Raw genomic sequence first — 12,443 nt, forward strand, 5'->3', positions numbered from 1 at the left:
GAGGTATGTCATCTTGACCAGACTAACCTGAATTTTGTCAAATAATGAAATTATTTCCAGTGTTAGTTTCTTATTTAATACTGCATTACATATTTGAAATTTACCTTTTTAATAAGGAAACAAAGCATTTCTTAAAAAAAAAAAATTTTCTCAGCTTCCACAGAAAATGAATGAACAATCTCAACATTAGTTTTTTTTTTATTTGAACATTTAGATTATATCACTAATACTAGTACCAAAAGAAACAAGCAACAAAATATCAAATCCTGGATATTTCCCAATACAAATAACAGAAATAAGAACTTTTTATTGAGAATTGTTTTTTGGGGGAAAGGAACAGGAGGAGGACAAAACTGTAATATTACACAACTTTTTTCTTTTTTAAAAAAAGTAATAGAGGACAACTATGAAATATACTTAAAGGAAATATAATGGTATAAAAGTGTCCCATCTATTAACCTACCATAGTACCTTAAGGTTAATTTGAAACACAGTCCCCTAAGCCTCTTTTCTGATTAATATGAACTATATGTTATGGATGTCATCATCATATTATGCACCTTCCAACTTGTTCTTAACCACTGATTGATGTAGACATGGATTTGCACTACAGAAAAAGACGTAACATAGAAAAACAAGCAGTGGCAACAGTTCCATATAGCATAAAGTTTAGTTTGACAGTTTGCACCAATCTCCATTGTCTTGTCTAGCCATTAGAAATCATATAGATTCAGACAATGGGTTGATAAAGATCAAGAAAGGTGTTACCAGCACAGAAGGTATTAATAAACAGGGAACAAATGGTTTCCATTCTTATCTCACTAGATCCAATTCTAATTCTTGACTCACAAGTACACCTGTTCTATTTTGCTAGCATTCTTTTTAAATCTAAGATCTATTCTTTATCTTCAATGTTGATGAGTATCAGCTTCAGTAAGTTTCTAAATAATATATTTTGCAAAATGTATTCTATGAACTTTGCCCATTTTAGAATTTTAAAAAACCTGATGGAAATATTTGACAAATAAAGAAAAAAAAACAATCTAGCTAAAGAATCCTCATACATGTTTTGAAACAATGCCTTGAACTTTCTGTTGTATAAGGTATGTACATAATGAAAAAGTTCTAAGCTATTTCTAATTTGTAACAATCCTGATTAAATAACAAACCTAGGAAGCCAGACCAACTTTTAAAAAAAAACTGTTTTCCAAACCCAGGTTTATGAAACTAAATTCATTCCTAAATTCTAGCATTGTTAGGCATTGTTTTAAAAGTCTTAACACAATTTAATGGATATCCAAACAAGGAGGAAATTGGATTCTCCAACCATGACATGCCACTGACATTAAGTTATACATAAAAGCAATATAACTTTCTCTGTCTATAATTCATAGATTCTGTTTTAATTTAGAAACAGTCTTGAGAAGAACACATACAGAGAATGGAATAACATCATAGTTCAGACTTCAACCTGTCCTTACCAAACCAAAAACAGAAGTACTAACACGTTAAAAATATCAGGGATAACTAAAGAAAAAAAGTGTTCTAGAAAGATTGGCTACAAATATGAATTTATCTTTAAAGGAAAGGCCAATAGTTCAAATCCTATCTACTTCCAAATCTTCCAGAAATATGAAACAGTCCTTCAAAGAAGGATGATGGGGCATTTAAATGAAAAAGACTGTAGAGATATGCACACAAAGGAAAAATCCACAAATGCTTAATATTAAATATTTTAACACCTTAAATGCATATCGAAACCATTAAAGTTACCAAAAATTAGCAAAAAAAAGATAAAAATTATAGCAAGAGAAAGTGCTCCTCATCCTAGAGGCAGTGAATGGAATATCCAGTTCATATTCCCAGAATAGAGTTCTGCTCCATGGCCATGATTAAGGCTCAGTTGTACCAAATCATCTAGCCCCAGGGGTAGGCAACCTTGGCTCTTTTATGACTGGTGGACTTCAACTCCCAGAATTCCTCAGCCAGCAAAGCTGGCTGAGGAATTCTGGGAGTTGAAGTCCACCAGTCATAAAAGAGCCAAGGTTGCCTACCCCTGATCTAGCCACACAATATTTAAAACAGACACTATTCAGCGCCAAAAGGCAGTCCCTTCATTAACACGTATACAGACAGAAATACTCTTTTCTCAAGCTCACCGCAGAAAGTCCCTTTACCTTTTCTAAAAAATACGTTCCAACCAGAAATACCATTAAGAGCCAGATGTACCATCTGTCTCTGAAATGTATTCCTCTTTGTCTTTTGCACTAAGATGAAGATTGCCTTTTACACTGATTAAAGAACTAATGTCCATTCTGCTGGTCTCACCCTGGTACCAATTCAAGGATACTTCCAGCCTTTCCTGCAAGCACATACATAACTCAAATGCACATATCCTGCTATCAAATAAAATGTATTTAATCTAAACCTGCCTCAAACAACCACATTCCCTGCCCACAGGGTAAGTACAAAAATGCATAAGTCCTCAACTCAGACAAATGCCTACAGCTTCTATTAACTAATATCTGCTTCACAAGATACAATCCTGCAACAAGACCCTTTTTATTATCTAGACTGCCCTTGCAGCCCAGGACAATTCCATGCACCTCACGGACTCATTTAATGAGCCATGACAACTCTATTATCAGTTTCCAAAATCTGTACCACCCATGCATTTTCTGTCTGGGTTAACTAAACTCTTATTCCGGAAAGCCCAGACCCCCTGTAATTTTCATCCTCTCAACCTCAGCCTAATCCCAATCCTATTGGAAGATGCACCTAACTTCCTTTGTACTCACATAATGGTGCAAAGCTCATCTCTAGCTGCTCATAAACTCAATAAAGGGAAGTTGAGACCACTACATTTTATCATCAACGTAGTTTTATGTACTATATAAGGAATCCATCAGCATACACTGGCTTACAAACCTTCAGCAAATGTAAAAAAACCCTGATTTGGAGACAACCCCAACTTTGAAAACGCTTTAACTCTCAATAAGGACAGATTTACATTCCTTCTTTCAAATTTGCAAATGCAAAAACAGTGGCAGGTCAAAGAGCGGGTACATGCCAGCACTAAGTTCAACCAAAAGTAAAGGTGGAATAGTCTACTTGCCAGCCCAGCCTCTGTTGGCTGAGGGAGGTGATAAGCTTTAACTCAAAGTAACCCAGGTTACTTCCCGTGGAAATTCTCGCTAGTTGCTGCAGTAGCAGCAGAAAACAGCAGGAGCCAAGCTGGGGAGGAGGGGAGCGGAGGCGGAGGCTGATTAAATTCTTCCCGGGAAGAGATTAGCGGATAGAGCTGAGGGGCGAGGTAACAGCTTAGCGCTCTTCTCTTCACAGGACCTGAGTCCACAGAAGGGGGCGTTATAAACACGTTTGACCCACTGCAACTTTGGGGGTTGTAAATTACTTTTGTTAAGAGTCATTCCAGGCTCATTTCCTGACCCCTCCTGGTGGACGCTGCGCCGGCTATCTGGCACATTGCCACCCGATTCTTGCCCGATACTTCCAGGCCGCTAATACGACTTTGAATCCCTCGCTATTCAACGGTAGACTTGGGAAAGGAATTCAAATTCCATTTTTTTCTCCTGCCTGAATGCACCGAGGAAGACAGCAAAGGAATCGGAAATAGTAAACGGGACAGGCTGTGCCATGATACACCGAGTTCGACCTTCCAAGGTTGCATGACTAGGGACAACGCGGAGCATCTGCCGTAGTGAACTCCAGGCAAAACGGGGTGAGCGGTGAGCGGATAGTCAGAGAAGCAAGCCTGGGGAGGCTCTCGCCACGCCTATTGGTGAACAGAATCCGCACTCTATTCCCAAACTCGAGGGGAAAAAAATTCCCGAAAACAAGCCCAACTTTCTTAGTCGCGTAACTTCCATCATCCTACCTAGACTTCGAAATCACCAAGTCCGCGCGTTTCGTTTCCTGCCTGCCCGCAGGAAAGGCGTACTATTTCCATAATCTCAGGGGAAGATGTGGGTGGTAGCGGTGATTCCTTTCCCACGCTCCTCTCCTAGGAAGAGATGGCGCCAAGACTGTCCCGTTTCTAGTCTTCTTCAAGTAAAAAAAAAAAAAAAAAAAAAGATCCTTGTTCGCACCTAGCCCAATTTTCATTTCATTCACCTGCCCTACTTGGCCTTTCCATATAATAATTTCCCGGACAGTCCCTTTCTTTGCAACCGGCGCGCTCTCCCCAGCCACCTTTGTGTTTTTTCTCTCTCACGCGCGGAAGGCCCACTGCCATATCCCATAACAGTGGGGAGAGAATAACTTGATTCTAACTTATTCGCCTACCCCCTTTTTACTCCCCAATCTCTTCTCTGGGTTTGACCTATCCCTCGAGTATGACTTGACGCCGAAGCAGCCACCTGCTCTGCTCAGCCCTAGAAAAGAACGGGTCTCTAACTCCCGTTGCAAGAAGCCAAGAAAGCAGGCGCTTCCGCCACCTCCAATCTAAAGCCGCCTCTGCAATGTGCAAATTCTCTATTCCCATTCGATGCACCCCGACTCTTCTTCCTGGACTGCCGGGTGATGGTGTGTGTGTGGGGGGGGGGCGCTTCTGCTCAAGCCTCTTCCCCAAGGCTGCTTCTGCTCAAACTGCAGTTCCAGAGCCCGGTCCTCTCCCCTTCGCCAGAACCCGCACCGCTGCCCTCCTGAACCGCAGGCCCACCAAGCCTCCAAGGCGTTTGAAGAGCAGTCGCCCTTCCCCAGTGCCAGTTCGCCCGTCCGATCGCAGCGTCCCTCAACCCCCGCCACCGCCCTTCGCCGGGATCGTCAGGAACAAAGAGCCCCGAGCCCAGCTCCTCTACTCCTCTTTTTTTTTTTTTTTCTCGCCCTCTTTTTACCTGCTGTAGGGCCGCCAGTACAAGCACGAGCAGCGGCGGCCAGATCCGAGGCGTCGTTCCCGCTTTCCGGCACATGGAGGCGAAGGCAGGGAGGAGAGAGAGATGCACAAACGTGTAAAGAGCTAAACGGGGCGAAAAGTCCGCGGGTCGGGGAGGGAGCCTCGACCGCCTTGGGCCGAGGTGAGAAGAGAAAAGCAGGAGAGGCTGGCGGAGGATCGGCAGGGCTGGTCTCGAGGGAAAGGGCGACTGTGCTCTAGGTCAGCGGCAGCTTGGCTCCTTATCTCTCCTTTGCGTCCTGGGTACCGGCGACGGTACGCACACACAAAAGGCAGCGGGTTAATCAGTCTAAAATCCGGGCGGGTGGGGGTAGCGGCTCCTTCTTGGAATATAGGTCCGATTCCTGTTTCTCAGGCTGCCTTCGCCGGCGACTTGAAGCAGTCGGTCCCCTTCTTAGTACGTCCCCAACTGTGCCTTGGCGCTGCCGCTCGGATGCCGGCTAAGCGGTTTCTGCATGCTCGTCCTGACTCCCTTTTGCCTCCTTCACTTTCTAGCCTCCCCGAGCAGCGGTAACAGCCGCCGCCGCCTCCGCTCGTTCCCAAGGATAACAATACCGAAGCAGCTTTTGCCTTGCTCGCGCTGCGTGCTTCTGGCTGCCCGTGTGCGCGCCCGCGTGTATGCGTGCGTGTGCGCTTTTCCTTGTGCGAAGCTGCCGCTGGCGGCTTCGCCTCCTCTCTTCTCCTCCCCCCCCCCTCCTCGCCCTCCTCCCCGGCTCTCCCTGCCGGCCTCGCGGCCAATGAGAAACCACCGGCTTCAGCTCGGCCCTTGCTTCGGCCGGCAGCCGCCCACAGCTTGCTACCCCGCCGCCAAAGACTGAGCTCCTGTGCTGCAGCTGCAGCCGGAGATGCGCCGAAGAAATGATTGCCGGGTCTGGGGGGGGGGGGGCAGGGTGTGTCTGGCATGGCACGAGCAACACGCGCACGAAGGCGAGGGTGATTTTAGGTGGACCGGGGAGGCGGGGGAGGAAGAATCGAAGAGATGTTAATGAACCGGCGTGAGAAAGCTCGGCGATGTTCTTATTTGCGGACTGAAGGGGAGAAATTGCAACGCCGAAAAAGAAGCTGGTCGACGCCAGGGAACGCCGCTCGGGCTCCCATTGTCTGAAGGCGCTTCGCAAGAAGCCACCTGCTGGGGAGGGGGGGAAAAAGTCGTTATTTAAGGCGGCGGAGGCGGCATTTGCTTTTGTTTTTATTCCTCTCCCACCAGTGCTGAAGAGCCTGGAATTTGACCAGGCGGCCAATTAGGAAAGTTCCTGGCCCTGCGGTTATTGGTTTAGCGAGCCTTTTGTCTCCGTCCAGGGCCTTTTTCCATCTCGCTTTCCCCGCCTTCTTACGATCCGTTACCTGCTTCACTGATCAAGAAATGTGGTTGGTTTGGGGTGTTTTTTTTTGTTGTTGTTCATGTTGTTTTTTGAAAAAGGAGGAAAATACGCTTTGGTTGGCTCCGGGCTGAGCTCCAATCCGTGTGGCCAAAAATGTTAGGCTGCATAACGGAAATTAGGAAGGTTGCTGAGTGCACCGTTAACAGCAAGTATCAGTGCTGGGTCATTTGCAGAGCCGGGAAGGATTTTCCGTCACCCTGCAGGTCACTGAGCAAACTTGTTTTGCGTCCATGCTTCAAAGCTTCCAGCCTTAGAAGAAAAAAAAAGCACAAGGGAGAGGGGAGGGATGGGCGCTAGACGGGAGGCACTGTGCTCCGAGTGGCTGTTTTGATTCTTAAAATAGTTATTTAAAACGGACTTTGTCTGGAAAGGTGGAAAATAGTGCATTTATAATATTCAGCTTCCACGTAAAGTGAGCCAAGGATTTTTAGACATCCAGGTTTGGTGCCTGCGTTCATAACTTGTAAGGTAAAATAGTTGGGTGTCTTACTCAAAATGAAGTTTATTGGACAGAGACCGAAATAAAGTTCATGCCTCCCCAAAACAAGGCAAGCTTACATTTAACGCTCACCCACCCTCAGTTAAAAATAAAGATATAAAGGCACCAGACTTAACATGATCCAGCTTCCTCTCCTTGTCACCTAGAGCTATCAACTCCTGCTGAAATCATTTCTAGGTGGTTTTTGTTCACCCACTAAGCAGGCATGCATGTAATATGCCAATGCATGAATGTGTACAGTACATGGGCAGAGACCACCTGCCAGAAAAGATCAAGGCTAGAACAAAACATTACACTGATACTGATTTAAATAATTATTACTGAGTAACTAATTGCTTGTTAAATAAGGCATTAAAATGAATTGATCCTCATCTGCATATACTGTACAGGCATAAACCATTTCTCGCTTGTCTTGCAAACCCAAATCGTATGTTTGCACATTCACATAGAGAAAAATAGTAGCAATATTAATTCAATAAGGATAAACCTGTGTATTCTCACTGTGTAATAAGCCCTGCTGTGGTAAAACCTCTTTCTCCCAGGTAAATAAGCATAGGTTGCTGCACTGCCGGAAATGTATCTGTTTAGCCCAATTTAATTCTTGCAAGCTGAAATAGAGATTCTTGAGCTATGCAGCTGTTTTCCCTGTTTGCAATAACACTGTGGGTTCATAAACGGCCTTGTACCAGTTGCAAGCAGAGGAAAATTTATGCAGGCTTACTTAGAACTCTTATTAGTTAGTATGCTTACAGGCTAAATTACATGCAAATGGAAATGGCAAAATGAAGCCATTCCCCTCTGCATGTAAAAACTTAAGTTCGGTGCAGAGTGGCCTTATCCATAGCAGCCATCCATGGGGTTCCAACCTCTACATTGTACTTGGTGGGAGCTCACCAGAGGAAGACTTTTCCCTATCTTCCCTGAGGGGAGGGCTGTATCTTCCAGTTTCCTGCTTGTTTCAGCATTCTTTCATTATTTGCAACTCCTGCCAACTGATGCCTTTCAATAACATTTTCTCTTGCTTATATACTTAGCAAAAATGAGACAATACTGCTAGTTCACCAGTAATGTAAAGAAGATCTCTCCATTAGGCAAATGTAGTAGCTTGGAATATATTCAAGCACAGGTTGATTCTGATGCATTGAGTTTCAGTTCTGCACAGTTGCCATATACTAAAGCAAATTGACTGGAAATATGACTTTAATTTTACTGAGGGCATAGCCACATGGGCACATTCAAGTACTATCACTAATCCTTTTAGCCAACCAAAATGTATGGTGGTAAAAAAATTGCTGTCCCCATTGAAGAAGTCTATTCTGCCATATTAATGAGTTTGATTAAAATGAAAGCAATTCAAGTTCCCTCCCAGCTATCAGCACCTGCCAGTAGAAAACTAACCATCAAACGTATCAGTCTTCCTATCAAGTAGGCTGGGAGGGATGTATGCACAGGTAGCCCAACTTATGACTGTTTGCTTAATGACCATTCAAAGTTAACAATCCACACTCAAAGTTATGACCGCTGCAGTCAATGTGATCCCATTTCAGATGCTTGGCAACCAGATCATATTTACAAATGGCTGCAGTATCCCACGGTCATATGATCACACTTTATGACTTTTTTGCCATTTTCTAGGAAAAAAAACACCTATTAGATAAACTGAATTCAGGCTTAAAACCACATGATTTGCTTAATGATCATAGTGACTCAACAGCCATTGCAAAAATAATTGAAAAATTGAGGCCAATCACATGATGACTCAACTTACGACTGCAGTGAAGACAAAAATTCCAGGGTCAATTATAATGTGGAAAATAGAGTGTGTTTGCTTAATTTGAGTTAAATGCCATTGTGGGCACAGTACAGCAGCATGTAATACAGTGTCATGTAGTACAGCTTGCCACATTGTGCAATAGGAAAAATTGCTTAGTTCATATTTTTTAAAATATTACAAATGCTTATCATATCATGACTTCATTTATATCCATAGAGGAAGCTACCTGAGGCCTACCTTGTAATCTTCTCATAATGGATAGTGGGGAAAATAGGAGGAAGAAGTGTGTTGAATATGTTCACTGCCTTCAGTTATTTGTAAAAATAATAAAGGCAGTATACAAATAAATAAGAATAATTCCGTTGCTTATAAAAGTTGTATAGCTTACATTTGACAATGGGAGGGAGTGTCTTTCATCTTTGGAGCATATCTAATGTGTCCTTTCTGTGACTGACCAAGCTCTACACAAGTAAGCTATTTGGAGACTGAGTGTTGATTTCATAATCTTGACTGAGTAAACAATGAACCAGTTTCAGCCTTTTATAATAAAATGGGAATTTAGGATTTTTCTCACAGGTTTTTCTCCAATAATAGGTGATTGACATGTGTTTAGCCAACTGTCAAATTGCCCAGTCATGGGCCATGGATGTGTCAATATGCCATACCTGTGACTTGTTCACAAATAAAATCTAGCACGTGCTAGAACAAGTGTTAATTTCATGAATTTTTCAAAAGATTGTGAAATTCATGTTTAAAAGAACCATGTAAGACTTGACTAGTGCTGGGATCAGGTATCGGTAACCCAAGCAAAATCTGTTTTGTTCTTCATAGCAACCCAAACAAAATCACAACCAAAGGCAATACCTGCTGATCAAAGGATAATGTGTTTGTGTATCCTCAGTGGTCTAAAGCAGGTGATAAGAGTTGGTCAGTTCCCAACACCTAGTTGCATCAGCAACTACATTCTTAATGAAGCATGTCAGATCATATCCTTAGCAAAAAAAAAATGCTAAGGGAAAAGAGAGCCAGTTTCATCTACTGGTTAAGGCCTCAAGCTACAAAATGAGTACTAGTCCTACCTTAGGCATGAAAGCCAGCTGGGTGACTTTGGGCCAGTTGCTCTGTGTCAGTCTAGTGTTCCTCACAGTATTGTTGTGGAGAAAATGGGAAGAGGAAGGACTACTAGGTATGTTTGCTGCCTTGAGTTATTTATAATAATAATGACAATGAAAATAAATAAAAATAGAAAACAGTAAACACTACTTTACCACTACCTTAATAGTAGAGCAACTAAAGTTGACTTTAATTTGCCTCCACTGGGGCATGTTGGTTAGGGACCTGAAACTATTCCCAGTTGGTTGCAGTGCCTTGACTCAAATCAAACATATTTTTAACAATAGTACTTTTTTCTAAATAAAAATATCATTTATATTTATGCTCTCTAGGAATGGGGCAGAATAAACATAAATAAATAACCCAGAATAAACATAAAGGATGTATGTATGTCCAGTTGATTAGAATGAGAGTAGCCATTTCTGTATTTAGCTTGAGATGATAGGGGAAAGAGAGCATGACCCAAGCAGGTAGGTTAACAAAGGATTCTTGGAAATGGGTAACCTATCTGTCTTGGAAAAGGCATTATTCCCTACTAATCAAAGCTATATGTAATACTTTGAAAGATTTTATGATATTTTTACAATATGTTTTGTATTTAGATTATACTATAGTATTATATGGCATTTATTAGTAAACCAATGACTACATTTAGTGTACAAAGTAGTTTTTCATTTTGGGAACATTTTTATCGTTCTCTTTTTTGGTTTCTATTTTTTTTTCTTTGAGGATTGTTTGATTTCGTTGTGTGTGTGTTTTAAAGTATATTTTGGAGTTGTTTCTATATGTTGTATTTTTCTAAATTTAATATTTTTCTAAAATATTTATTTAGAAGTACGCTTAGCTCAGCAAATAATTTTGATTGGGAAAAGAAAGACTTCTTCAAATTCCTCTTGGTCCAATTGCTTTGAAAAATTGTGCTAATGCTTGGGGAAGGAAAGAATTGCAGTGGTCAGCCTGAGCTCTTCCTTTGTCCTTTGTTTTCTTTCCTGGAAGAAGAGCTTGAAGTATAGTGGACCATGCTTGGTTTCCAATTAAAAAAAAAGAAAACAATAATAGCACTAGAGCAGGGGTAGTCAACCTTGGCTCTTTTATGACTCGTGGACTTCAACTCCCAGAATTCCTGAGCCAGCACAGCTGGCTCAGGAATTCTGGGAGTTGAAGTCCACGAGTCATAAAAGAGCCAAGGTTGACTACCCCTGCACTAGAGTGTGAATGTGTGGATGTGTTTTAGAAGAAGATTTGTGTCACATGGGAGATGAGAGAAAAAAAACCTGTGCCCTTCAGCTCAGCAGACAATTGATGGTGAAAGAGAAAGAGGCTTGGACTTCAGCACACCACAGCAGAGCAGCTGAAAGGAGAGGCAGAGCCCATCATCCTCAATACCCTGAAAACCTACACCAGCTAGCACCTTCCTTTTCCCACCCCAGCATAGACTGAGAAATTGTGAAGCCAATGCTTCACCAGCAGTTCAGAACAGCAGCTAATAGCAACAGACCCAGTTAACATGAAGATAGCTAAATAATAGTTAAGACTTTATTAGGAGAATAGAACTGTTTATGAGACTGTTTAGGGATTAGATAAATGCATAGACATAGATTTCAGCATGGTATAGTATACTGTAGCATAGACTTAGTGATAAGTGTTAAGGTAGAAATTAGGAAAATCGGTAAGTGGTAATTTTTTAATATTAAAAAACCTACCTGGAAATACAGAGAAGATAACAGTCTCTTTGTTGGTGCTGTGTTTCAGTTCTGAAAAGAACCCCCTCACTCTGCTGATTCCATTTTCAATCTATTGGAGAAGGAAATATGAAATAGCATTCTGATAAAATACTGTGTAATTGTTTTTCTTCTGAGGTGCACCTGAAGTGGAAAAGGGCTTAAAAAGTGATGCAGCTGTGCTTACAATGTCAACTGGCATATTCTTAAAAGAAGCTGTGTATTTTATTAGGTTCACACGACCTCAGGATAATATGCACTTGAGTTAAGGAGGTGAGGACAGTAGCTTTATACACTTTTCAGCCACTTTCTTAATATTTACTTAACTATAATATGTATTTTCTTGGGATCACATGGCTATTGAGCAAACCCACAAAAAGATATGACTTCTTTAAGAAAATGTTAGTGGGTGAAGGAAGCAAATCTGTGTACCCTCCAGATTTCCTTTTGTACTGTTAGATGATCAACAGTGAGTTATCAGGCAAGGTGTAAATTTTTTATATAAGTTATTTTCTATTTCATTCTGGTATTCTGGCTTTGGAACAAGTTGTACACTCTGAGCATTCCCATTTGTATTTGGAAATCTATATGTAATATATAGCTGTTAGTACTTGTATTTGTTCTTTTTAAAAAGTTTTACACGCAACACACCCAGACACATAGACATACGAAGTATATATAAAATGAAAACTTTTAAATAAAACTAATACTAATATATAGTAAGGGTTTTTTTTTTAAAAAAAGTACAAGTAAAGAAAAGTTAAAGAAAAATAGAAAAGAAAGAAGTGGCTTCCGATATTCTTCATAAAGTTATATCACTTTACTTTTCTTTCTATAGATTATAATTTATGCTGTCTAATCATCAGAAAAATAAATCACAAGCTTTCTTTCATTGTATGCAAAAAGTCATAAAAGGCTTCCAGTCAACAATAAATGTAGCTAATGTCTTTTAAGCTATGAATAATTATCAGACTGGGCCAGCTATGCCCTAGTCATATTTCACTTGATCATTAAAATACACAGTACATAGGTTGTTTGTTAAGAC

At 41.3% G+C, this 12,443-nt stretch overlaps 1 protein-coding gene across 1 annotated transcript in view; it reads right to left on the reverse strand.

Annotated features, from left to right (window-relative positions):
- The window catches only part of CDH2 (cadherin 2), a 123,900-nt gene extending 118,365 nt beyond the window's left edge, over window positions 1–5,535 (reverse strand). The window contains exon 1 of the mRNA XM_015819238.1: window positions 4,854–5,535. Within this exon, the coding sequence (XP_015674724.1) occupies window positions 4,854–4,928 (75 nt within the window). The 5' untranslated portion in view covers window positions 4,929–5,535. The remainder of the gene's footprint in view (window positions 1–4,853) is intronic.
- Between the last annotated feature and the right edge of the window lie 6,908 nt (window positions 5,536–12,443).

The sequence above is a fragment of the Protobothrops mucrosquamatus genome, unplaced genomic scaffold (assembly GCF_001527695.2).
Source record: "Protobothrops mucrosquamatus isolate PMUCROS unplaced genomic scaffold, P.Mucros_1.0 scaffold877, whole genome shotgun sequence".
Lineage (NCBI taxonomy): Eukaryota > Metazoa > Chordata > Lepidosauria > Squamata > Viperidae > Protobothrops > Protobothrops mucrosquamatus.